This window comes from Colletotrichum acutatum (assembly GCF_030867785.1).
Source record: "Colletotrichum acutatum strain CBS 112980 chromosome Unknown BDZ83scaffold_124, whole genome shotgun sequence".
NCBI lineage: Eukaryota > Fungi > Ascomycota > Sordariomycetes > Glomerellales > Glomerellaceae > Colletotrichum > Colletotrichum acutatum.
In genome coordinates, this window is record NW_026849118.1 from 43006 (window position 1) to 67556 (window position 24551).

The 24551-nt window shown below is 53.1% G+C and overlaps 7 protein-coding genes across 7 annotated transcripts; 2 read left to right on the forward strand and 5 right to left on the reverse strand.

Annotated features, from left to right (window-relative positions):
- Positions 1-236: 236 nt before the first annotated feature.
- Positions 237-1522, reverse strand: BDZ83DRAFT_588243 (uncharacterized protein; the record flags this gene model as incomplete). The annotated part of the gene is made up of 3 exons (XM_060506116.1): positions 237-455; positions 561-869; positions 953-1522. 3 exons carry the CDS (start codon positions 1520-1522, stop codon positions 237-239), a joined length of 1098 nt encoding a protein of 365 aa, XP_060360213.1.
- A 1065-nt stretch (positions 1523-2587) lies between these two features.
- On the reverse strand, positions 2588-3268 carry BDZ83DRAFT_58681 (uncharacterized protein). The gene is made up of 3 exons (XM_060505981.1): positions 3023-3268; positions 2815-2918; positions 2588-2764 (listed from the first exon to the last, which is right to left on the reverse strand). Exons 1-3 carry the CDS (start codon positions 3163-3165, stop codon positions 2721-2723), a joined length of 291 nt encoding a protein of 96 aa, XP_060360214.1. The 5' UTR covers positions 3166-3268; the 3' UTR covers positions 2588-2720.
- Positions 3269-3277: 9 nt separating this feature from the next.
- Positions 3278-4580, forward strand: BDZ83DRAFT_635929 (kinetochore Sim4 complex subunit Fta4). The gene is made up of 2 exons (XM_060509217.1): positions 3278-4038; positions 4097-4580. Exons 1-2 carry the CDS (start codon positions 3717-3719, stop codon positions 4516-4518), a joined length of 744 nt encoding a protein of 247 aa, XP_060360215.1. The 5' UTR covers positions 3278-3716; the 3' UTR covers positions 4519-4580.
- Positions 4581-4710: 130 nt separating this feature from the next.
- Positions 4711-7811, reverse strand: BDZ83DRAFT_588218 (uncharacterized protein; the record flags this gene model as incomplete). Its single annotated transcript, XM_060506114.1, has 4 exons — positions 4711-6449; positions 6506-7010; positions 7114-7631; positions 7709-7811. The coding sequence occupies 4 exons, from the start codon at positions 7809-7811 to the stop codon at positions 4711-4713; spliced, it is 2865 nt and encodes a 954-aa protein (XP_060360216.1).
- Positions 7812-16285: 8474 nt separating this feature from the next.
- BDZ83DRAFT_655870 (uncharacterized protein) lies at positions 16286-17152 on the reverse strand (the record flags this gene model as incomplete). Its single annotated transcript, XM_060510825.1, has 3 exons — positions 16286-16534; positions 16604-16908; positions 16969-17152. The coding sequence occupies 3 exons, from the start codon at positions 17150-17152 to the stop codon at positions 16286-16288; spliced, it is 738 nt and encodes a 245-aa protein (XP_060360217.1).
- A 3982-nt stretch (positions 17153-21134) lies between these two features.
- Positions 21135-22604, reverse strand: BDZ83DRAFT_58774 (WD repeat domain-containing protein). Its single transcript, XM_060506071.1, has 4 exons — positions 22334-22604; positions 22152-22278; positions 21342-22097; positions 21135-21285 (listed from the first exon to the last, which is right to left on the reverse strand). The coding sequence occupies exons 1-4, from the start codon at positions 22469-22471 to the stop codon at positions 21236-21238; spliced, it is 1071 nt and encodes a 356-aa protein (XP_060360218.1). The 5' UTR covers positions 22472-22604; the 3' UTR covers positions 21135-21235.
- BDZ83DRAFT_723071 (transporter particle component) lies at positions 22470-23884 on the forward strand (the record flags this gene model as incomplete). The annotated part of the gene is made up of 3 exons (XM_060512525.1): positions 22470-22504; positions 23293-23515; positions 23573-23884. The coding sequence occupies 3 exons, from the start codon at positions 22470-22472 to the stop codon at positions 23882-23884; spliced, it is 570 nt and encodes a 189-aa protein (XP_060360219.1).
- Between the last annotated feature and the right edge of the window lie 667 nt (positions 23885-24551).

Consider the following 24551-nt stretch of genomic DNA (forward strand, 5'->3'; position numbering starts at 1 on the left):
CTGAATGAATGCATGATTGATATTTATGCATGATGATTTGCTTCGTGATCCAGCCAGAAACGTCCGTTTGATAGAGATATTAATGTTTATATATATCCGTCGCAAATTCATGCTGCGTCATATCTTTCGTGCAATCGTAATCGTCACACGCCAGCTTCAGGCGATATGTCCGAGGAAACTCTGAAATCACAAACAACCTCCCCACCGATGATCAAATGCAAGCCTGGTACTGCGACCTACGCCGCACTTTCGCTCTTCCGCCTTATGTCCTCATCCGAGCTCGGTCTTATACTAGACTCGCTTGGTTGTGAATCAGTTGGGGGTAGCCAAGGCTCAGCGTCCCCAAGTCTTTGAACAGTCGTGCCCGCGTTCCCGGCATTCTTCATCCCGGATTCGAGCTGGCGCTGATAAGAGATGCGATGGAGGCGTTCAGCTTCTGCGGGTGTCAGATGAAGCTATTTACGTCGTTAGTCTTTATGCCTTGTAGACTTCAAAATGGCGGCACGAAAATGACCAACAAGTGAAGGGACCATAGAACGAGGAAAGGAGGGGAAACATACGTAAAGTTCAACAAGTATAGCGTGAATCGTCAAGGCCAGCCATGACCCCGAATCAAAAACGGCTGTAAACCCGGCTGAAATCTCGGCAGGCTGGTGGGCGGTGATGCTGGCGTGGACAAGGACGCTGAGGCCGGGGTTCTCCCCCGAGTAATATCCGCTGCAGCCAGGATAATAGTCTAGGACCTTGTTCTGGTCATGACGGAAGATGAAGTCCACCATAGCGCACTGCTTTACTTGATAGTAGTTCGACTCGGCCGTGATCATGGCAGCGAGGTAACCGATGATGCGCATAGTGATGATGAAGCCGGCCTGTGGGTAAGAACAGCTTCGTTAGCCCACGTGCCGCGGAAGAGTACGTGTCTTTCTTTCTTTTGGGACAAGAGATATCTTACGTATACCCAGGCTCTGAGCATCCATGCCCGATGCTGCTCGATCTGGAGTTTCTTGATGTTGTAGATGGCAAGGGCAAGGGCTCCGAGGAACATGAGGCTGGCGGTGCCAGAAACAGTCTGCATGCTCACGCCACCGCCAAAGGTCCGCCGTGCAATGAGAAAGACGCCAATGATTCCCACTATACTCAGGAGAACGATGAGATACCCATTAAGGCGATGAAACAGGATAGCCTTGCGACGTATAATCGGAACGAACTGTAGACAGGCAAGAAAGCCTGCCGGTATGACACCCGCGAGGTGCATGATGATTCCGATCCGCGCCGTACCCTTCTGAAAATAGTAGCATTCTCCCGGGAGCGCCCTCGAGTCGTGTTCTGGGTTGCAGAAGACGCCGTTGAAGTTGAAGTACATCATGCGGGCGAGTGTGAACCCCATCATACCCCCGGCGGTGATGACAAAGAGGGTGAAGTTGTATCCCTTCTTGAACCCGATGGGGTTATAGATCTTGCGCGCCAGGGCAACGAAGCCGTTGGCGGGAGGTTTTGAGCATGGAGGTGAAGCTGACGACATGATGGGAGGTGACTCTCGTGAGATCGCGCGAGATCGGGGTGAGCTGAAGTGAGACAGCGCCGCCACTTTTCTCGCTTCCTTCTGTCTGTTGAAGAACGGGGGAAATGAGCTGCTCAGTCACAGATGAGCCTGGGCTAGGTTTAGGAGAGGGGAGGGCCCTCATCATATATGCTCAAAAGGAAAGTTCTGGGCCTGAACAATTACCGGGGTATTGAGCCAAGGCCCCAAAGGATGAGAGGCGCTGCCTTTCTTTGTCAAAGCAGGGGTTAAGGGCAAACAGCAAGCAAGAGTGGGCAAATGGCTTCACGCGATTGTCCACAACGCAGCAAACAGGGCAGGGTATGGAAGCATCAACCACCGGTTCTCCCGTAAAAGGCGCATCATGGGGGTCGGGCACGTAGGGTTGGCCGTCTTGACAGCACACCGAAGCCATGTCTCACATGCTGCATGGCACCATGAAATGCTGGACAAGCTTCGCTTTGGAGAGTGCTTCCACCTGAGGACGTTGCAACTTCGCCCAACGTAATTCCTTCGGCCGAGTAGGTGGGAACAAATGGCCCTCTCGAGGACTAAAGCATACTTCTAGACTTGTGATGGGGGCTGCGCCAGCCTCCTCGGTGGCCGGCGGCTAGATGTCAGAGGCTCGAAGCATGGGGGCACCCCAGAAGCAGGTTACAGGTGGCGTCCGGGAAGGCGTTACGGGACCTGAACTAAGAAGCCTACCGGTAAAGCCAAAGCAGCTAACGGCAAAGAGGATCATTGACGGCAAGGGAACGGACTAGGCTCGACCTCGCGAAGCCTCTCACGATCGTAAGCAGTCCTCGGCCATCTCTGAGTGCCTTTTGGCGGGTGGGAAAAGGCCTGACGTGCATGTTGGCGTGTGTTGTACGGCATGCGGCCGTACGAACGGGATCGAATGCAGGCGGGCGGCATTAGTGCCGATACGGAGGGCGGGGCCGGGTCAGGAAGAGGCGAGATGGTTTGAGGCGCCCCGTAGCGGTGTGCATGTGCCTCGTCGAGGTTCGTCACATCTATGATCCATCGTAGGACCGTATAGGCGGAATTCGGACCTTGGAAATGTTACAGGGTGGTCTGCGAGCAACGGACCACGCTGCAGACGGCTACTCGCCTCGCATTTCGCCGCTGCCGGATGTGTTCCCTCAACTGCGATGCCACCGCCACTGTCTTCCCGCGTAGATTAGACATAATCGATTAAGTAGCTAGGCGACGAATTATGAACGACTTGGTAAAAGGTCAGCAGGAAATGGGCTCCGGTTGACCAAACTACATACCTCGTCCTTCAGTATTCTCGAGAGCCGGGGATACAATGAATTCATTGACCCAAATCTCAGAGAAGCGAAATTCACCTTCCACCGGTCTACTGGGCCACATTGGCCTAGCAGCTAGGCAGTCAGACGGCGGTTTGAAGTTGGCAAACAAGTAAGCAAGGGGTCTCTTTTCGATCATTTGCCCACTTGTTTTGGGTGGACTGTGACCGACCTAGACCGTTGATGGGCGTTGAGAATTGGAGCTTTGACGTGGAGTGAGGAGGTTAGCAAGCATGGCAAGGAGGGGAAACCGATTTTTGGGCAGAAAAAGGAAGCATAAAGTGGCCCATCGCCGAGGCTTCTTCTCCTTTTCATCGCGCCATCAGATTTTTCCACACTAATGTCTGGACAACCGAAGTGGGAAGCAGGAGTCCGTATAGGCAGTTGCGCAGGCGTGATCGAAGAAGGTATCTGATTGAAATCAACATGGGAGACGGGCGAGGAAGTCAGAGAGAGCGACGGGGGAGAGACGCCGGCGGAAGGCACAGAGGTTGAAGGGTGCTGCGGTACGTACCCTTCCGAGTATCCACCTTCCCTCCTGGTTCGCTACCTTAATAAGGTACCTTACCTATGGAAGGTGCCCAGGTAGGTCGCTCGGTATCCACCTCCTCCGCCATGGAACTCTCAACTCACGCGTTGCCGTCCTGCCGCATCCGCACCCGCGCCCCGGCCGCGCCTCCGTCCTCAATCGGCCCACGTCTCATCTCATCTCACTTGAGATCCAAGCATCCAAATAAGCTCCTGCCAAACGCGCATTCCACGCAACACGCACACAAGTCAAGACAAGCTGTCAATCTGTCAATCTTTTTCTTTCGCCGAGTTTGTTGTTTTTCCCTTTCCATCTCTCTCCTGCTGTGCCTCTCAAGATGGCTCAAGCCCCCCCTCCACCCACCGTCATCGCCCAAAAACAATCCTTCCTCGCCACCCAGGCTCGTCTGCTCTCCCAACCCCTGCAACCCTCTCGTGCCTGGCTCGCCGCCAACGAGGCCGCCGAGTCCACCATTCCGGACCCCGTCGTCGAGCACGTCGCCGCCCGCCTCAACACGACCTTGCTGCAGCACTCGCGACGCGCCTTCTCTCACCAAGCGAGCCGTCATGTCGCAGAGCAGATTGACGCGTTGTACTTATCTCAACTATCGGCCGCACAGAATGACTCCTCCGAGGGTCTTTCCCTCTCTTTGGACCTGTGTATGTTCTGTGTATTCCGCTCCATGTAGCGCAAAAGATTAATGGGAAAACATTATAGCCGAAGAGACTGCCGTAAGGTCGCTTCCCTTGGCATGGCCAGCTGAGCGTGATGCAACTACCTTTCCCATGGAAGTCAAAAGGTATGCTGAACTCGCTAGCCGCTTGAAAGAGCTCGCCAAGCAGAGGCAGCAGGCCAGAGCCCGTGTTGAGCAGCTACGGCGCATGAAGGCACTACTCGACCCCTTCCGCACCGAAGATGCCGGTGCGGGCGTGCAGGAGAATCTCGTCACCCGCGATGGCGAGATTGAAAAGGAGATGGAGAAGATGCGTGTCCTGCTGGCTCGTGTGGGTGGTCGTGTAGGACTTCTGCCCGAGTCCGCCGAGTCTGCAGATCTGCTCAGAGAGAACAATTCCTTGATCATAGAGCCTGTAGCGACAGGAGAGAAGCGCAAACTCGACGATCTTCTCGGCAGCTTCTGACGGGCTACACAGAGAGGTCCAAATGAACATCGAGAGAGTGCCTGTGGAGAAGTAACGGTAGTTCAGGCAAAAGGATTTTGTATTCAAGTTGTAAAGTGGCGTTAGGTTCTAGGTTTTAAGGATACCCCCGGATTTATGAGAAATTACTTCTTTCCTGTTTTCCCCGGCACGTCCATTCTGAGACGTATATCATCAAGCTTGAAAGTCGAACATATACCCCAAGGAATCAGCGCCAGGGATCGCTCTCCTTTTCCTGCTAGCATCAGAGCGAGACAGCTTTGAAGCATCGCTGAGGTCCTCGCTAGTAGGCCGGATGCTCTTCTTTCTCTGTTTGATTTCTCCTTCAAGCGTAGCATCTTTAGCACTGTCATCCACGTCCAGACCTTTTGACTTCTTGTCACCCGGCTCTGAGGTTTTTGGAACTGCCTCCTCTTGGGGATATAAGCTTGGCCGCACAACTCGAAGGTTGCTAATTACCTCTTCTTGATCTTCATCCGATACCTTGGAGTACACTCGAAGTCCCACTACAGCCACAGCATTCCATGGATCTCTCTCAAACTCGTCTTGTTCCTCGGCAGGCGCACCAGGAGGTGGCTGCGGCGGCAGACGATCCGTACTGGGCTCCCGCTTTTCAACAGCGTCAATCTCAAGCTCCAGTTCCCGCTCGGAAAGTTCTGACATGGATGACACACTTGCAATTCCATCGTCGTCTGATTCGCATGGGTAAGGTGCGGAATACTCCGATGGGGGTGCTGCTTCACTCATCGCCTCTTCGACATCCTGAAGGGTAACCTCCTGCACCTCACTCCTGACTTTGACCACCTCGCGCCTATCGCCTCTGGAATGCTTATTTGCAGGTTTTGGGGGTGTCAAAAACCCCGAACCTCTCTCTGTGTCTTGTTCCAGCATTTCAGCCGCGTTGAAGATTTGAGGTATCGCTCTGTCTTTGTGACGGGGAGAAATGGGTACGTCCTCAGCAGCCGCGATACCTGAATTGGTTCGGCTGCCCGTTCCTCGCGAATCGTTCGATAAAGATAAGTTCTTGATTGCAATCTCGAGGGTTTCAGGTTCGTCTTCCTGGATTGTGACTTTGGCCACAGGGCTTGGTGGGTTCGGAATCGGCTCAGATTGCTTCGGCGGAAGGGGATTAACTAGCCTTTTATTTGCACGTAGCTTCTCTTTTGCTGCCTGGTGCTGTGCAATTCGTCTCGCCTGCTGTTTCTGGGCCTTCTCCTTGGCTTTGATCCTGAGGTAATGCTCCCGTTCTCTCTCTTCGAGTATCTTACACTTGATCTCGGAACGTCGCTTTTCCCGCTGTCTCTTCTCGTAGGCCTCTTTGGCCGCCTTTTCCGCAGGCGACTCGACAAGTTTTCCCTTGCTGTGAGCAAGGTCATAGGCCAGCCCTATCCGGATCAGCTTCTCTCGGCGGTTTTTGGCATTGTTGCGGATCACTTGGTCGATGGGAAGAACGCCATCGTTCCGCACCGCATCTAATTTGACAAGAACCTCGTAGCTACCAGCTTGAAGGTCGAGTTCAACATTCACGGATCGATTCATGCGGTAAGATGCTTGACTCCGAACGACATAGTCCTCTTGGCCGGCTTTGTGCAGACGGAATTGCAAATCAAACCGGTATTGACCTTCCAACCCACGGAAGTATCGATCGTCTAGCTGCGCTAGTACGATCACAACGGGACCCGACTTGGAAATTGTAAACGCGAAATACGTCTCGTGGTAGTCTAGGGTCCATGGCACCGATAGTGTTGTCCAAATGGATGTAACCTTCCATTCGGGACCGAATAACCGAGTAACATCAAATATGTTGTACTTTTTGAGGAGATCGTGGTACGAAATCCAGAAGGCGCCGTCGTCGCCAAACGTATGTTTGAGTTTCCGCAACCACTCAGGGGTCCATTCTTTGGAGCCATCGCCTGCTACTCGTCAGCACGAGAACGGTTAGTCATTATGCCTCGAAGACGGAACTCACTCCAAGCTCCTTTCCATTCACCCTTTCCCCAGGGATTCTTCAGTAGAACCAGCCTTTGACCATCCATTTCGACAGCCTTCATGACGCTGTAGGCGTGCATCTCGATAATGCCCTTACGTTCCCCAAGACCCCTTGATGCAAACCCAGTGGAGCAACCCAGAAGCCAGTCTTCGTTGACCTTTAGGAGTTTCTCTTTCCAGAAATACTCCTTGTCAAGAATGTCTGTTGTGTAGACCTCTGAGGTTACGCCACCCGTAAGGTCCTCGATAGCCTCGCCCGTGAACCCACCCTCAATGGAGGCATAGTCTCCGTGCGCTTTTGCGTACGCTTTTTCGAGAAGCGGCAGCCATGTCTCGTTAGGATTCTCACACTGAGCAAAGTAAAGCGCGCCACTGTTTGACTGGTAGATACGCCTGTAGGCTTCTTCTGAATTGATGCGCTCGCGATCTTCCCAGAGAATTCGCTCCAAGTAGGGCTCATCATAGTCGGGCTTTGTAAGGTACAGCTATGCATCCGGTTAGAAAGGGCCTCAAGACTTTTTGAGATCTTCTGGGACTTCTCGTCCAAGCTTTTCCCAATTATACTGTCAGAGAAACAACGGAACATACCTTGTCATCGATGATCTCGCTGAACCACTCTCCATCGCGATGGAAGACAAAACCATACACGCCGACTTCAAGGTTATGCGCAACGCAGACTTTCTCAATCAGACCAGGCTTGTTACTCAAATTGCACAGCGCGGCCATGAGCCAACAGTCTCCGTCTCGGCCTTGGCGCACATCGTCCGCCGTAGGCCCGTCAATGTAGAATTGCGGGTTGTCGAAGATATCAACCACTCGCTTGACGGCCTTGGGCTGGAAAGAGGACTGCGGGGGTTTAGCGTCCTTGGTATTCCACAGGGTTTCAAGACAGTCTCTGCGCCCAAACTTGAGGTCAAACTCGATATCATAGTGAGGGTCTCTGTAACGTTGATTGACTCGGCGACACTCATGAACAATCTTGTCGACCTTGGCCTTGCAGACAGTCGCAGCCTCATCGTACGATGTCTGGGTGAAGATTCCGGTGGCTTTGGAAGAACGCTTTGCGACCCTTTCAGCGTACGCATTCTGAGGAATGACGGTGGTGGCTGTTGACACCAAACACGTTCAAGTCAGCCTCACGTCGATGTCCAAGGCGATTCTCCGTATCAAGGATGCGACCAACCTTTTCCCGGAGTCTTGGTTGTAAACTTTGTCCAGAACTCGTCAATGATCTCCTGGGGAGGCTGTTGCTTCGTCTTTCGGGTTTTCGTGACAGTCACAGGCATGGCGGCTAAGTATGCTCGGCGGCGCGGGTGGGGGATCACAGACGACGGTACAATCTCGTCGGAGCTTGAGCTGGAGCTCGATATTACAGTGGAAGCCATTGCGTCCTCGGACTCGATCTCTCTAGCAGTTGCCTTGGAGTCAAAGTAGAAGCTGCTGATCGCAAAGCTTTTGTGCTTGCCGACACTCGTTCTGCTGGTCAGAGCTAGCAGTCTCAGCTGAGGTGCTCGGCTTATACTTTCCTGTCAGGTGCGGCTCCAGCTAGCAGACGGTTCGAATGTGGACAAGTTTACCTGGGCAGATCTTACAGGTTTGAGGTAGGACAGAACGAACCCACGAAAACTGTCCAAACGTGGGCTAGGGTCAGGCTGGGGGTGGTGGGAAGGAACAGCATACGGTGGATAACTTTCAGCAGCAGGCGCAGGCCGCGAGCGATGACTTATTTAACCGGCTAAGGGTGTTCCCGACATTTGGCTTGTGGAGTGAGGCTCTGCAGCCTGCTGCGTAGACATTGGGAAAAGTTCTGAGTTGGGTGATGTTGACCATCGGATGACCCAGCCGTGCGGAAAGCATCTATAGTCTTACAACATGATTGTGTGTGACCCTCGTGACATGGTCGCCCAGGCAGAATGAGGCGGCTGGCAGATGGACAGGTCAAGATAGGTAGGCGTGGATACCTATCAGGCTGCAGCTCGAACATGACGGCAGTTTTCTTACTTGAGATGGCGTGGTAATGCAGACTGCAGCATGCAAGTCCACCTCTCATACGCTGGCTGCATTGCAAAATCAGCGCTTGGGAGGCAGGCTGGGGCTAGCTGTGGTTCTACCCCGCTTGGAAACCAATGCCATGCTCTGGTGTTCAGCATCGTACTTATTGATGACACTGAGGCTGGCCGACTTTCGACACCAGTACCCGCAGTGTGCATAATCAAGCGCAGCCTGTTGCGGTACAGGTGATCCGGTAGCCTCACTCAGTCAGACACATGGATGATAGAATACGCACGTCTACGTGTAGAGTAGCCTGCCGACTCTACCGGCATGATGAAGAAGACGAGATGAACACCGACGTCCGGTTACACTTTCCTAGAAAGGATTCCGGGACCGATGGTCAAAGCTTTCGGCGTGCCGTTCGTACCCGCTCACCTCCGTGTGCACTGGTGCCTACTTACAACCTCATGTCTCTACTAAGGTATTTGAAGCTCCTTAAAGCCCACCCATTCGCATTCTGCTGTGTTATCATCCATCACATGGTCAGAGCCTGACTGCATGTGACTACTCTGCGAAACTCTGACTTGCCCGATGTTCTTCTTTAGCTTGACCACACACAGCTTCATGGCATCTCATACAGGTGCCGTCTGTGCCACGCCTAATCCCTGGCTTTGGAGTATCTCCTGGAGTCGTTCTACGGTTCTGCTGTATCTACTGAAAGCAGAGTATTTCTGAACTCCGTAATAAAATCATCCGTCGTTAGTCATGACAGAGCTGGCGTTTCCTGCTCCCTTAGTCTTGGAGCCTCGAAGTCGTTTCTAAAGGCAGCCCGATGCCCACTGACCAACAGAGTCCCCTGTACAGCATCACCCGGTTCAGATCACCCATCACAACTGCGGCACGCCCTACCCTAGAAGAGACTCGGACAACTCAAACAACAACAGCTTCTTTTTTTTGTGCATCACGCCACAACAGCTTTGCCGGGGTGCTCACCATTCCTCCCTTCGAAGGGATCTTCTACTCAACAACCACTTCCACCGCCCCAAAACTCTTCTTCTTTTTCTTCTTCATAAGATACTTGGATATCTCTCATCCCCTTCCCCGAGCCCCATCTTCCATCCCAAGGATCTTCCCTATCCCGATATGCTGTGTCAGCAGTGCGGCCCATGGTCAGTTTTGGCTGTCCACTCAGGCACACTCTTGAGCACACAGAGGCAGTGAAGACTCTAAGCCACAAATGGCCCTGGAACCATTGTCCTGTAGAATGCTCCCCTTGCCGCCATATGTCTGAGTCCAGTTGCGGGCAAAGGAACAGACGCCGGGAATGGAGTCGCTTCGTTGTTGGAATAGTAAACTAGAAGCAGCATTGTCGAGCCAAGATTATCCATAAAATGGCTATAAGGGTCGTGAACTTTTGTTTCCGACTGCGTTGGATAAGATGCATTCAAACGTGCTTGAGACCATCCGTCGTAAGAGTCGTTTGCTATGAAGAAAGGAAGCCTTTCCCGTTTTGTTCCAGAAAATGAATCGTGTTGATGAAGGGGAATCCGTGTAGACGCCGTGTAAAAGCAAAGGATGCCATTCGGCGGCATGCCCATTTTATGCATAGATTGAAATAATAACCAGAATGAAAGAGGGAAGGTGCAGTTGAGGTGATGTTCAAAAGGCGTAATGATTGGTCGGAGTGCAGATAAATGAAAGCGACACCGGTGAAGAAATGTCGCAAAGGTTTTATGAGGGAAGCTGCATCAAGGCAAGCCTGCCTCTATCCTCAGGCCTAGCCCAAGAAGTCGCAACGTCCTGAGGAGAACATGTCCAACGATCGCCGTCTAAGCAACGGGGGCAATGGGCGCAACAGCGGGCTGAGGGATGCCAGGGGCAGCCGACAGGTCAACATCGTTGGGGATCTCTCCGTTAGTGTTCTTCTGGGGGCAATCGCGGGAGATGTGGCCGGCCTCGCCGCACTGGTAGCAGGTCTTGCCAGCAGTGTTAAGAGGGCCACCGTTGGGAGCGGTGCAATCACGAGAGATGTGGCCAAGCTTGCCGCAAGCATAGCACTTCATGGCCTGAGCCTGGCAGTCTCTCGCGAAGTGATTGGGACCACCACACTTGTAGCAGGTAGCAGGACGGGGGCCACCAGTGAAGGCACCACGGCCATAACCACCGTATCCGCCACGGGGAACCGGGGGGCCACCCCGGCCCATGTTGACGCCGGCGGGGTTGGGGCACGCGCGCTTTCAAACATTAATAACCTGGGCATTGGTCTCTAGATTGGAGTCTCTTACCGCAAGATGACCGGGCTGCCCGCAGTTGTAGCAGCGGCCGCTGGTACCAGCACCGCTCAGGCGCAGGGTAGGGCAGTCAGCCTGAACATGGCCGAGTCCCTGGCAGTGATAGCACTGCTTAGCCTCAGTGGTACGGGGCAAAGGGCAGCCGTTGGACTCGTGGCCGGGTTGCTTGCCTACAGCCTGGCATTAATGATATGCCTAGCAAAGCATTGAGTGGTAAGTGACTCACAGTTGTAGCAGAGGCGCTCGGCGGAAGAGCAAACCTCGGCATAGTGGCCAACATTGCCACACTTATAGCAGGCACGACGAGAGAGGGAAGACATTTTTGATATTGTGTGACTGAGATTTGGTGTTAGCAACAGTCAATAAGTCAGTGCTTCGCAATGTTCTTCGGAGCCTCTCTGACGCAGCACATCAGAAGCTTCAATGCTTTGAGATCGCAATCCAAAACATAGCATCGCAAGCAGCAGCAGCAGCAGCAGCAGCAGCATCGTCCAGATCGCAGTGTAGTCCAAAGTATCGCCCGCCCAATTTGGGAGGATCAGACGCGTCTTAGGTGGAGGCGCAAGCGCCGAGCTCCAGGTCAGCACCGGACGCAGGGCTTTGTGCGCATATTGTAGTTTTTGATGGTGTTCCCCGGCGAAGAGGTATTTCAATAGCCGCCAAGTATTGGATCCGTCTGTTGGCGTGGTGGCGAGTAGCTGAAGTTGAGTTGAGGGATTATCCAAACCGATCCACCGAGGGCTTTGTAGGAGAGCAGCGCATCGACTCGAGCGCAAACGCGGGGCCGGGGTAGCGGGGATAGTAGCAAGCGAGACGGCGCAATTATGCGACTCCGGGTTCAACACTGCCGGAGGGCCGAGAATCGGTTACCGGGTCGATGTGGCATGCGGCAGGCCGATGCGGCTACGGTTGAATTTGGAAATGGTGGGCTAAATTGGTTCGCTGCATTGTGTCCGCGGTAGGGCGCACACGACTGCGATGCGCGAAACTCGGCGCAGATGTGCGGAATTGCGACCAGGCCAACAATAGGCGGGCTTGGCGCATCACCGAAGCCGGTCGCGTTGCGCAAACGATTCCGACTACAGAGCAACGGCGACCCGGCTTCTGATATCTGAATCCGAGTAGATGGGAGGCCGAATGTTCTAGTTTGCGCTCGCTGGACTGTGGTTGCGCTGCGATGCGATGCAAGCCGAGTGTGGACCGAATGCTGATGCCAATGCTGATGCTGATGCTGGTGCTGGTGCTGATGCAAATCTTCGTGCTGACGGTGCGGATAGACTAGAGAAAGGGCCGCTGCTGCTTGCTGCTTGTTCCTCTTACTCGCTACCATGATGGGCTGGATTTCCGGGTGCGTCGTCGCATGCACTTCATGCGACGGCAAGGCGAAGAAACGTCACGGCACCACCACATGGCAGCAGGGAGCAGAGGACGAGGGGGGAGGCCCGGGTAGAAGAACAGAGGGGTAAAGGTAAGGTAAGGTACGGTAAGGTACCGGGAGGCGGGCGAGAGCGAATGAGAATTGTGCGGACAAGACGCAAAATGCAGGAACGAAGGGTCGACGGCGAAACTCACCTTTTCGCGAAAAATTGCCTTTGAGAAAATCGGGGACGTCGAGTTTGTTTCGAAGAGAAAATGCGATTGACTATGCGGGAAGGGGGGAAATAATAATTTGTGAAGGAGAAGGAGGGGTCTAGTAGTTGGGAGGAAGAGGTAAGCGCAAGTGGCCAGGTGAGAATGGAGTGAGGTAAGGCACGCGCGGTAAGGTACCTTACGGAGTAGGAGTAGGAGGAGGAGTACTAGCGGGGGTCGAGTTCAGGTTGAATGGAACCGGGGACTGGGACCTGACTGAGGTGGGACTGGGACTGGGACTGGGACTGGAACAAATAGGTTGGATGGACCTGGATGTGAGTGTGGGAGACAGAGGACGGAGGCGAGGAAACGTGCTTCCGAATTATATTCTCTTGCCGCCGCTTAGGTTCTACTTGGTAAGGTACGGACGGATACTAGGCTACCTTAGTAGGAAAGGTAGGTGAGGTAGGTACGGACACAGATACGATATTCCTTCCTTCCTTCCTTCCTTCCTTCCTTCCCTTCGGTACGCAAGGGTACACAAGATAGAATGGAATGGAATGCTCCTAGGTAAGCAAGGCAGGTGGCACCTCACCTGACGAGCTGCCTTACATGAAGGTAGGCTTTGGCTCACAAGATCATCGGACTTGACGTTGGCGAAATTTTTTCAAAACACCACACAGAATGAGGGCGAGCCGGAACAAGGTTCTTTTGGTGCCAGTGCGTGAGAAATGGCATCTACAGTAGACACAAGACCGGAAGGCTACCTTAGAAGGAAGGGGGTACATGACAGGGAAACAAGACATCCAAAAGAGGATGGCCACATTCATCACACCTTGTTTGGTGAAGTCTACTTACTTCTTCCGCCTTCTTCCGCCTCTTTTCCTTCTTCTAGCCAACGGCCTCTTCCTGCTACTTCAATCGCTCTCAGTATCTAATGATTTATTCTTCCTTTTTTCTCTCTTTTTTTCTGACGTTCTGAGGGACTGACACCGACAGTCAGTCACTTCTCTTCCAAACCCCTTTCCCTCAAAGAAAGGTTAAGGTAGGTAGCGTTGAGGGGAAATCTCACTGTACACTACAACCAAGCAAACCCCTTCCTGAACTCGACGAGAAAGGAAAGGGTGGGACTGGGCTGACTGGATTGAGGTGCTCTGAGCGGGATGGGCTGGGTTTGACTGGGTTGGGGAAGCGCGTGTGGCAAGAGACAAGGTGCGTGTGGGACGTCTACCTCGAATCGGCGTAGCGCGTTTGCACCAATTCAACCAATTCACTCAGTTCTGCCTCTGGAGTGTCTACCTCTGTTTCCTGGCTCTTGACCAAGGCCACGACATTCCCACGATGGGCTGGGGCTCTGAGAGCGATCACGACTTCTCTTTACGCACTACCATCCACTGGGCCGACAGTCACAGAGCACACACCTGAAGAGTGGAACTTGATCTGAGATGGTGTCAACTCGTCAACTGCAATTCGAGTCCGGTTCTCTCGGTCCGGGCACTTGGAAACCTTGTCACGATACCATGGCCCATGGAACTTGAAAGAGTTGCACTTGCGCTTGATACGCACTCGCTTGGAACTGCATCCCTTGCATTTGCGACTTGCCCTGCACCTGCAGATTCAATCACTCGCTGCTCCTCCCACATCCCACATCCGCCAATGACGGATGCTTTTCTGTCCATGATTCGATGCCAACATTCCACTGCCCCAGAACGAAAAGCAAAGAAGGCCCAAACCTTTTTGATCTTCACCCCGAGCTTTCAAGCTCATGTGGGTGAGGGCTCCTACACATTACAAGCGACGGAATTGATAAAAGAGTTCAAAGCCGGTCCGTCGGACACGATCAGGACTCTGTCAGTCTGTCTCACATTCGGCACAGACCATGAGAGGATGAGTGCGGACCACGAGGGAGGGTCAGTTGCTTATCACGATGTCGAGACTCAACACTCAAGTGTCACTACTACAGTGAACCAATTAACCAAGAGTCGTTAAAAGTGGAGGGCGGCAGGAATAAGTCCCCTCCCCCCTCGTCGCCTGGGCCAGCTCTCACAACGATGCCCCGACAAGTCACTCGTTACCCAAGGCCCCTACTCCTGGTAAATAGTCATCTTTTGACGAGACTCTTACTCTATCTTGACGCGAGTCTCGACTCTTCACCCCGTCCAAGTTCCAAATCGCCTCGTTCTCACTCCACCGGGCGTCGAATTCTTCGCATGCTCACTTTTCCCTCATTCACCGGGGTCAACTTGATACGCCGCACCCAGCCCAATAAAGACAGCCTGTATTATCAAACAGAGTTCAAACTTGTCCTACTCAGCTCATCTTCCGCTGCGCCAGGCCTTGCCAAAATTGGAAGTGCCAGGGAAGTTTCATGTTGCCCTTCTCACAAACCTTGCCCTTACCCCGAACAACCTCACCACGTGCTCACCAACTGTGCGTTACATCTCTCGTCAAGCGACGAAGTAAACCAGCCAATCTCAAGGAACCACTCGTTAGTTACGGACTACGGATACTCGACTCCTGACGAACTAGAGGCCCATGTTCTCAACCTCTGGATCAAAGCACAGAATAAACACGAGCGCACAAACACCCACCTCCACTGTCCGGCAACATCTATCTCACTATCGACTTCACCATTTATTGGGAGAACCAGAGCTACCTCTCCACGCGCTAACTCTCTTCCTGTTGGCACTTGCCCCTCAGTCAAGCCCTCGTAACTCCTCGCGCTAAGAGAAGACACTTGAGCAAACTTGGAACAGTCATCCGGACCAACGGGGCCAGAAAACCTCACAGCGCATGCCCACCTGAATGTGCCGCCAATGGAAAAATGAACCAGACTGAAAAAGATATGTATCAACCCCGGTCCCCATGGCGTCCATGTGGCGGTTCCTGACCCGGTCATTGTCCGTGTGTCGCGACACTTGGTCATGTCTCAATATCACCTCCCCGCCCTGTTCCCCCTGGCCACAGGTCCGAGGTTCACTTGCAAGTGGCTTGCAGGGTCGAAAAGTAGGAATTTGCAGTGGGAATAGTTCTGTGGACACCTGTATTCTCGATATTTCGAGCTTGCGCAATGCAGCCCGGTAGATGACCACGGCGAGCTGTTTCCGCTCGCTCCCAGTCGGGTTTCTATGTCTCTGATTCTTCCGCTTGGGAAGCTAGAAGCTGCGATGAGCAAGAGGCAGATGAGTGAAATGCAGCTTTGCGGATGGGCTACCGCGACAGATTTGCTACTGCCTTGTTAATTCTGCAGTATGGGATGCAGAACTTTGTCTGACATCTTGGTGCAGCCACAGAATACCGCCTGTACGAGGCGCATTGCTGTCCACACCGAGAGGTAGTGATACCCTTTTCCCGCTTGGGAGTTGAGATCAATCACCTTCTGCAGAGCCGCCAGGCCAGATCGTCCGGGGTAAACGTAAGCCCAGCCATGCTGTGGAACCACTCTCGCAGAACACCCCGCAGCTACCAGTCATCATGCTGAACAGCATTTGAGAGAAAGAGTATTTCGCAGCCATGAATCTTTTGTTCCCTTCTTGTAGATGTATTCTACGTGTCTCTCCATCCGGAATCGCTTGTGTCATGTCTCCTCTCTTAAATTACACTTTCGTACCTCTTTGTATGCCGAACATGATATTGTGGCCCCCAACAATAACTTCACCATACCGCGGCAATTTCAAAGTACCGCACGTCATTGCCTCTGCTTCTGCTGCCTTGTGCGCCAGATCCTCAAGTTGGGAAACAGTGGTCCAACCTCTCGATGCGCTCACAAATACCGCCAGCGCCAACGCCGCAAAAACCACCCGATAAAATAAACAAGCCCCTTCTCTCCGCTTTAAGGAGTGCGGGCTCTTTTCTTTTCTTTTCACTCTCCTGTCATCACCGTGACAGGTCGATTCTCGTTTACATATCTACCATGCACTCCTGTGTTCACCCATCCGCCCCCGTTCGGAAGGATGTGTAGGTAGTGGGGTAAGTACGTCAGTCATTGCTGCCGGGGCCATGGATCGGGGTCGAGCTTCCACGACATAGCTCACTCCGTCCTCTGATGCGTAAGATGGTGGTCGAGGACCAGTGCTGCTATCGCCGCGACTGGATGTTCCCTCGTTCGGCGCGGCGTTCGGGTTGCGCTGCCAGTAGATGCGGTTGGGATCAACCCTCTGAATGGAACATGTCAGTCCAAAACTCCCTCACGTGTAGTGCCACACTTATTTAGAAGTATTACATACCACACTCTCTCGCCAGAGTCCGTAGGCTGGGGGCTTGGCTAGGACCGCCTCGCTGACCTCCCCTTGCTCCTCTTCATCGCGCGCCAGCACGACTCGGATCGGTTCTCGCGGTACGGCGTAGCCGCCGGGTGCCAAAAGTTGCGGCATTGGCGGCCTGGCCTCGTCGTCGACCCGCGGTCGGATGACAAGCATGCATAACCGGATCAGGCCGTGACAGAAGAATATTGTGACGAACAAGATGATGAGAATCAACAACACGGTAAACTCGCTACTGCGAATATTTTGTGTGAGGGAGAGTGCTAAATCTGTTCAAGCGGTTAGTCTCTCTAAACAATTACCATAAGCTAGGCTCCGGCGACACTTACAGACAGCGAGGAGGAGCGTCAGGAATCCGCCTGAAATGAAGCAGCGGAGGATCTGAGATCGCATGCGCCGTGATTGCGGCCATGGAATACAGAGCAGAAATCGTTTAGGATGGCCCTCGCTGTTATCGTCTTGTTGCCGTCGGCGATGTGCCCGTCGTCTGCGCCGCCGACCTTCCTGTGCCATGTCGGCCAGATGCATCTCTGCGGGATCTGGTCCGGTGAACCTCCTCGTCCCGCTGGAGGTTTCTGTTTCGGGGCGCCGTGCGACAGGCGCCGGCATTGTCACGCGAGTCGTAGCTGGCGGTCGTCCGGCTCTGCTCGTCGTGGGCGGTTCGGGGGAAGAAGACTCGTCGACTCGGTTTAGGGGTTGTTGCGATGTCGAGTTGGGTCGCGAATCGGTGCCATTGGAACCGCTGGTCCATGTTCTCGCGAGGTGTGGCAGGTTCAGACGGGTTCCTGGCAGCGTCGGGAGGCCGATGTTAAACCGTGGTGTTTTCGGGCTGTCGGATTCGTCTTCTAATCTTTGCATCCCGTTGCCGGGCCGCCTCCGTGAAGAGAGCGAAGGTCTTGTGCCAGGCAAGCGCCTAGACCGAGGCTGTGAGCCCTCTTCCATTTCTGGATGTGTAGATGGCCCTGCCAAAGCCTGCTGCTCAATATCCTCCCCCTGCGAGGAACGTCCTCGCCGAAGAAAATCCATGGCGAGTAAGTCAAGTTGATAGCCAGACACTTTGCCGTTGGAAGTTGGCAGATGAGCTGGAGTTATCACCGTTCAAGCTCCTCTCATTCTTCGGTGTATATGTTGGCTTAGTCGAGGCGAGCAGTCGCCGAGCGTTTCGTCGCCGTCCAGCGGAAGCCGTCAATGGCGTTGGAGGCGTAGAACGCAACGGCGAGATTCCCCTGTTGGCCAGTTGCACAAAGAAATCGAGTCAGCCGCGATAGGAAGAACAAAGGCTATCTTGTCTCCTGGTGCGGCAGTAGCGGGCTAACAGCAACGGCTGGGAAACGGCCGCAAAACATCAACGATGGTAGTCGATGACTTGAAGGCGCCTTGGTTGGTCAAAGAAGTCCACACGGATGAGAAGGGGAGCCTTGAGTGGTCGAAGGAAGGCTGACACGCGTGTTCGCAAGAGAACAGCTTGAAGGGGAAGTTATCGAGAAGGGCAACGTTGGCTAGGTAATGTAGCTCCCGGAGCTAAGAGAACAAGCGACGGTCTACAGACAGCGTTACTTGAGGAGGAGGAAGGAGAATGAACTAATCTGACAATGAGGGCGAGGAAGTCAGGCGGGCTAGCAAGACTCAGAAGATGAGGACAATGCCAAAAAGGCAGCTGGCGCCAACATGACGCTGGGCGCGATGTGGATTGGTGAAGAAGGAGAAACAGATCATAGATGGACTGAGAGAAGAAGGGAGCAAGGTGCGATGGGCCAACGACAACCAAGGTACAGGGTGGTAGGTAGGCGTCGTTTCCGAGCGTCTTCTTCGTGATCGGCCGGCGACCTCAACCAACAGTTCGGTCCAAGGCAGGGCTAGGCAATGCGAGGGATGGAGTATGCAATGTCAAGCCAAAGATGAGAGGTAAGGAGGCGTCGATGGGCTAACGAGTCTGGCGTCTGGAGCATGCGGTTGGTCTAGATGTGCGTCGTTTGGGGATCAGTGTACGGTGCCACTGGACAGGACAAGAAAAGAAAGCGGCGAAGCTGGTCAAGCAGACGCCACGCCAGTCTCATCCCAGCATACGTGGGATTCTGCGACTTGCGACTCTGGAGAACCTGGAAGGAGGAGCAAGCGGACGGGATAGGGGTGTTTGAGAGGGCAGGACGAGAGTAGGATCTGACGAGTGAGACGGGGGATTGGGGGAGGAAACGCGCAGGGTCTGCGGCATCGAGGATGTGAACAGGTCGTACGGAGTAATACCTACACAATATCTGCATTTAGACCCTTGCATCCTACCTACATACGACAGCCGCAAGGTAGTCTTGGCTTGGCCCAGACTTTGTTGTGGGCGATTCATTAGTGACTGTACTTGGTACCTCCGTACGTACGGAGCATCCTTACAGAGAGATGAGATGGGATGGATGAGAATGTATGCGTGAGGTGAGGAAAGGGATACTTCGTACGCAATGAAACTGAGTCGAGGACGGCAAGGATAATGCAGGAAATCCTCCCTCCGTCTTCCTCTCTCTGGGCTCTCTGGGCTCTCGCAGACCTACGAATGCTTGCAGTCTGAGCTCTTGAAGACTCGGCGCAGATGTAGGAGCACTGGACGGGTCGGGTTCACCCTTCGATTGTTGACTTCTCTGACAATTGAAGTGTTGCGCAGCAGTCAAGGGGGTTGCTTCTGGGAACATGGGGAACCAATCGTATGGGGCGAATGATTTGACCTCGGACACCGTCACAACTTCACAACTCTCCGCACAGCGCGTGGGATCTGGGTAGAGTACGTACCAGCTAGTGAAGGGCTCAGGGGGCCCGGCTGGAGGGGAAAACGTGTTTCGGATTTTTCTTGTGTCGACGCGCACCAACCCTCATTCGGACTAGACCCGTCATTGCGCGCGGAAAGGGGCTCTCCCATTGGAGTCTTTGCTTGTCTTGGAGAAGGGAACGCCAACCCAGGCCCCCATGGTTTGGGCTGGCGTTTGGCGTTTGGCGGTTGGCGTTTTGAGTCTCCCCCCCCCCCCCAACTTCACGTCTTTTCTGATTTTTCTGGTCTTCACAACTGCTTTGCCTCCAAAGATCAGTACCTCCGTAAGTACAAAAACTGTGAATCGTAATTTTAGGTGACATTGGCGGCAAGAATAGCAGTCTTTCGCGCCTCAGCTTGGCGTCCTCTGCGGATCATTCGTCTCGGTTGGATTTGGATGGTTCCCGTGGTCAAACTCATGTGATGAGCCCTGGCATTTACGGAGTACAGTAGTAAGTATCCGTACGGAGTACGGAGTACTCCTACGTGCGCAGTATTAATAGAAGCCCATGCCTCTTGCGTTAAGGTGGGGGCTAATGATATATCGCCTCGAACCTCCACTTATAATCAGATATCTTGTTATAGAAAACATCCATGATTCAAATGGGACGGCAGCAACCTCCCATTTGATTGTGCACGGACAACGCGCGGACACAAGTCTTGACAGCAAATTTGCACTCATCACACATTATCACGACAAGCCATCGTTGCCGTCTCTCTCGTGTGCCATTGCCACAGCGTAGGCATTTGCGTATCGATATTAATTGCTGTGAGTACTTCGTACACGTGACAGCTAGAGAAGGTCTTGCAATGTGGCGCCCAATTGAATTGAGACACACAAACTGGCACACTTAAACATTCGGAGCCGACGTCCATCCGCGTCATCGTCCAAAGTCACTGGATTCAACACTTATATCCTTCTTGGTTTCTACTCCTTGATTCGTTCTCGGACCGTTAGATTGCGCAATGTTCCGACCTCCGAGCTGCGTTTCTAATCCCTCTAGAAGCCGATAGAGTTCAACGTCCCAGAAACTTCCGCATCACGGCCGCGCACCACATGATCAAAAGAGGAAACACGGGGACCATGGCCCTTGCTGGGACATCTGCCTGTGGGCAGCCTAGCCAACTGGGTTTGCCCAAGACATTAATTAGGTATCTCGTTACCAAAGTCAATCAATTGGGGACTACGCCTCTGCAAGCCGAATTACTCCTTATTGAAGCTATGGTGCTAAATTAGTGTTTCCTGTGAACCGAACCACGCAATCTTGTCTCAAGGTTACCCTTATGAGACAAAACGAAGACACATCGGATGAGCATTTCTAGGCCGTGTCACTCGCCAACAAACACTCCTCGCCTAGACTCCCTTGCGTAAGCCCTATGCAACTACCAGTCGCCGGTATCGGCATTTTCCTGCATTTCCAAGCGGCAGTTCCCGAATGTGTCTGCTCGCCTTTGTCTTATCTGATCTATTGCAGTGTTCACGAGGTTCTGCTATGATCAACACCGGACACTCATGCTCGTGTCCCGTCTATGCCCCCTGCTGCCATACCGGAATGATGTGCCTTTGCAGATGGCACTTACCAAGACTCGGTATGAGCCGTTAGGACCAAACGTTCCTAGCTTGTTGGTGATGCGATGTGATATATGGGTTGCATACCCGTACAGCGTCTCTGCGCCGCCTACGCACCGCATTGTCCGCACCGAAAGCATGCAGGCAAACATTGATTTGGTGCAACATCAGAAGACGCGGACTTCGTGTCGACGATATGGCTAGTATGGAGAAAGTCCACCGGTGGTGGTTCCCTTCACCGCAGCTCCCCTAACAGCATATTCCGATCCGACGACGCGGAAAGTACTGTCACAAATTGTTAGCCTAACGTCTCTTGTATCGCGAAAAGAGATGATGCTCACCGATGGGCTCCGTTCCGGGCGCGAACTCGACACAATTGACGGTTCCCTTGTGACCCGGAAGCTTGTACATGAGCTTTCCAGTCTCGCTAGACCAGATAGTCGCAGTACCGTCTCCGGACCCGACAGCCACCTTCTTGCCTTCGGAATCCCAGCTAGCCTTGATGAGGTTCTTCTCCAGGCCCATGGACGCGCCGTCGAACGTTCTAATGGCTCTATCGGTCGGGGCAAATGGCCGGATGTCCCATGTCCTTACTGTAGAGTCCATAGCATATGAAAGCAAAGATTGCGAGTCTGGAGAGACTCTGAGAGAGGTGATCGTATCTTGGTGCCCCAGCATCGAGTACACGACGGACTTTTTGCGCAGATCCCAGACTTTAATGTCATTGTCGATGCCTCCCGTATAGACCTCGTTTCCAGCCTCCGACATAGCAATGGCCGTAATGGGAAATTCCGTCTGAATGTAGTCTGCTGCGTTCTTTGATCTTGGATCCCACAAGCCGATAGAGCCATCGTCACTTCCACTGACTAGCATATCCTCGCCTCGTTTACTAAGGTCCACGGTATTGACAATCTCTTCGTGGCCAATGTATCTTCGTATTCTGGTTCCGTTCTCGAGGTCCCAACTTGCCAGATGCATATCTGCCGAAGCCGAGAAGACTATTTTGGAGTCTCTTGACCATTGCAGATCTAGAACTGCGCCTCGGTGGCCATTAAGAATGCCGTAGTTTTCGCAGTCACCATATGTTCGCCACAACACTACTCGCGAATTAGTTCCAGCTCGCCAGTGATACAGAAGATATTTGAACTGACAAATGCTTCTGTCCATAGATCCTGAGGCGATGAAATTGCCCGTTGGGTCGAACTTCGCAGCAAAGATCTCGCCTGAGTGACCAGATAATTCCATGACCGGTGCTTGCAGGTTACTCGTGCGCGGTGTCTGTGGGCCAGGCCGTCAGTAAGTTTCCAATTGGCAATAGAGAGTGGTCACATGCCGTCTGCACTAAAGCGCTGCTCTTCCCTGAGGCGTTGAGCCTCGCCAAAGCTCCTGTTGAAGATCCCACATTCTGACGCTTCACGATCATCTGGCTTGCGCCTAGCTCGTCATCCGCCGGTCTCTTCTCAGCAGACATGGCTGCGATCGTCGAACGTGTGTCTCGAAGCTCGTGGGTGTGTTACTCGACGCGGGATCGTCGTATGGCCTAGATCGTGCTGATTCGCGTCGGTTTGAATGTCAATTGAATCGGGCAGGCGGTTGTTGACCAGAGAAAATGTGTTGACTAAGATCATTGGCCCATGATGTGGACGGAGCTTGCTTCTGCCGACCCCCGAGCTAAAGGTGGGACCTGACCTCAACTCAGAAGACCTGCAGAGTCCACCTCGGTTCATCCCCATACCTTGCTTTGAGGTACACTAACTCATCTAGTAGTGCACAAAATACCTCCGGGGTAGGTATTCGTCGCTATCGCGCCACAAGCTTATCTAATCTTCAACCTCATCGCCGTCCATGGACACCAGCTGGCACATAACGGTCCATTTGAGCCTCTCGTTCAACTTCGATCAGTACGACAACCGACGACGGCAATAGCTCTTACGACCGCTGGATTCACCGATATCGAAGACTTGCAACTGCACTTTGTTTTCCGACGTGAACGGCCGAAGACAAACCCACGTGAACGACGTAACGTGCTTGCGATCCGAGGCGGCAGCCACTTCCGCGAAACAGCCCGCTAACAGTCACCTGACGCAAGCGATATTTCCCTCCCTTACTATTTGGCAGGCGTCTACAAGAACTCATGGCCGCAAGCAAGGCAACCCGCTTGGGAGAGGAGTGCGTTTTCCAGCCAGACTCGAACGTGGGTAGACAGAAGCTAACTGTGCAGCAGAATCTGGAAGTACGTTGCGTGGCACCCGAATGCTGAAGCACGAACAAGTCTGACATGCTCGATTGTAGAACCCGTATAGACAAAGTCAACGCCGAGCTTGTCACCCTCACCTACGGAACAATTGTTGCGCAGTTGTGCAAGGATTACGACAGCGACTATGTAGAGGTCAATAAGCAGCTAGACAAGATGGGATATAACATCGGCCTTCGTCTCATTGAGGATTATTTGGCAAAGTCGAACACAATGAAGAGATGCGCCAACTTTCGAGAGACCGCAGACGTAATTGCAAGAGTACAGTCTCCCTGACTCGTCAAATATTGAGCCTACGTGCTGACCGTTGCAAACTAGGTCGGCTTCAAGATATTTCTAAACATCACACCACAGGTTACTAACTGGACGACGGACAATAAACAGTTCTCGCTTCTGTTTGACGAAAACCCTCTCGCAGACTTTGTCGAACTCCCCGATGACGAGCGAGCGCAGGATGAGCTCTGGTACTCCAACATCTTTTGTGGAGTGTTGCGGGGAGCTCTTGAGATGGTGCAGATGCAGGTCGAAGCGCACTTCATCAGTGACGTCCTGCGAGGCCATGATACGACCGAGATGAGGGTATCATTAGTGCGGTACATCGACGACGAGCTTCCTCCCGAAGATGACTAGATGTGATTGCATCTTGCCATACAACGTTGTCTTTACCATACCCAGAACACAACCCTGATGCTTCAATGGGTTGTTCCGCATCGACGCAAGCTTTCTATTTGTCGGTGGGAGTCCGTGGAAAGCGCGCAGCCTCAATTCCCTGTTTGCTGGTGGAGATGGAGGGCAGTGCCAGCTTCATCGCCCATGATGATGCACCAAATGCACCTCCATAGAACCATGAAGCAGGCGAATATCGAGGCCAGATGTATATCACATATTCCAAGATGGAGACAGCCGGTAAAGCGCCTCGGCCGCAGACATGACCTGCACGATATCAAGGAGATTTGTCCATAAGAGAGTTACCCCTGCCAAGGTGAAAATGTGAAGTCGAAGGCGACTGTTGATATGATGTTGCTGTGTCTGGGTACAGGGGTAGTGCAGACTCATTAAGGGAACACATGATTACACGTAGAGGTGGTTTTGTTTCAGAACTCTTTCCGGCAAGCTGTGTCTGCGGTGACTGAGTTTCTACTCCCGTATGCCTTCAGTTGAGCCGCTATCTAGACAGGTTGACTCTCATAGAATATTCCAAATGGACGGTGAGGGTAGGACTTTATGGAGTGAGCACCTTCGAAAAAAGAGTTCACCACCGGTGTGGCTACATCTCTTGGTGCTCATGCTGGGAATC

What these genes read in the sequence shown, in the direction of transcription:
- BDZ83DRAFT_58774 (XM_060506071.1), bottom strand. Translation starts at nt 22,471, where the DNA reads ATGTCTGCTGAGAAGAGACCGGCGGATGACGAGCTAGGCGCAAGCCAG. An exon ending in GCAGCGCTTTAGTGCAGACG is followed by an intron (nt 22,279 to 22,333) that starts GCATGTGACCAC and finishes CCTGGCCCACAG; the next exon opens with ACACCGCGCACGAGTAACCT. An exon ending in ATCTATGGACAGAAGCATTT is followed by an intron (nt 22,098 to 22,151) that starts GTCAGTTCAAAT and finishes ATTCGCGAGTAG; the next exon opens with TGTTGTGGCGAACATATGGT.
- BDZ83DRAFT_635929 (XM_060509217.1), top strand. Translation starts at nt 3,717, where the DNA reads ATGGCTCAAGCCCCCCCTCCACCCACCGTCATCGCCCAAAAACAATCC. An exon ending in TTCCCTCTCTTTGGACCTGT is followed by an intron (nt 4,039 to 4,096) that starts GTATGTTCTGTG and finishes AAAACATTATAG; the next exon opens with CCGAAGAGACTGCCGTAAGG.
- BDZ83DRAFT_58681 (XM_060505981.1), bottom strand. Translation starts at nt 3,165, where the DNA reads ATGAAAAGGAGAAGAAGCCTCGGCGATGGGCCACTTTATGCTTCCTTT. An exon ending in AACGCCCATCAACGGTCTAG is followed by an intron (nt 2,919 to 3,022) that starts GTCGGTCACAGT and finishes CCTAGCTGCTAG; the next exon opens with GCCAATGTGGCCCAGTAGAC. An exon ending in CGAGAATACTGAAGGACGAG is followed by an intron (nt 2,765 to 2,814) that starts GTATGTAGTTTG and finishes CCTTTTACCAAG; the next exon opens with TCGTTCATAATTCGTCGCCT.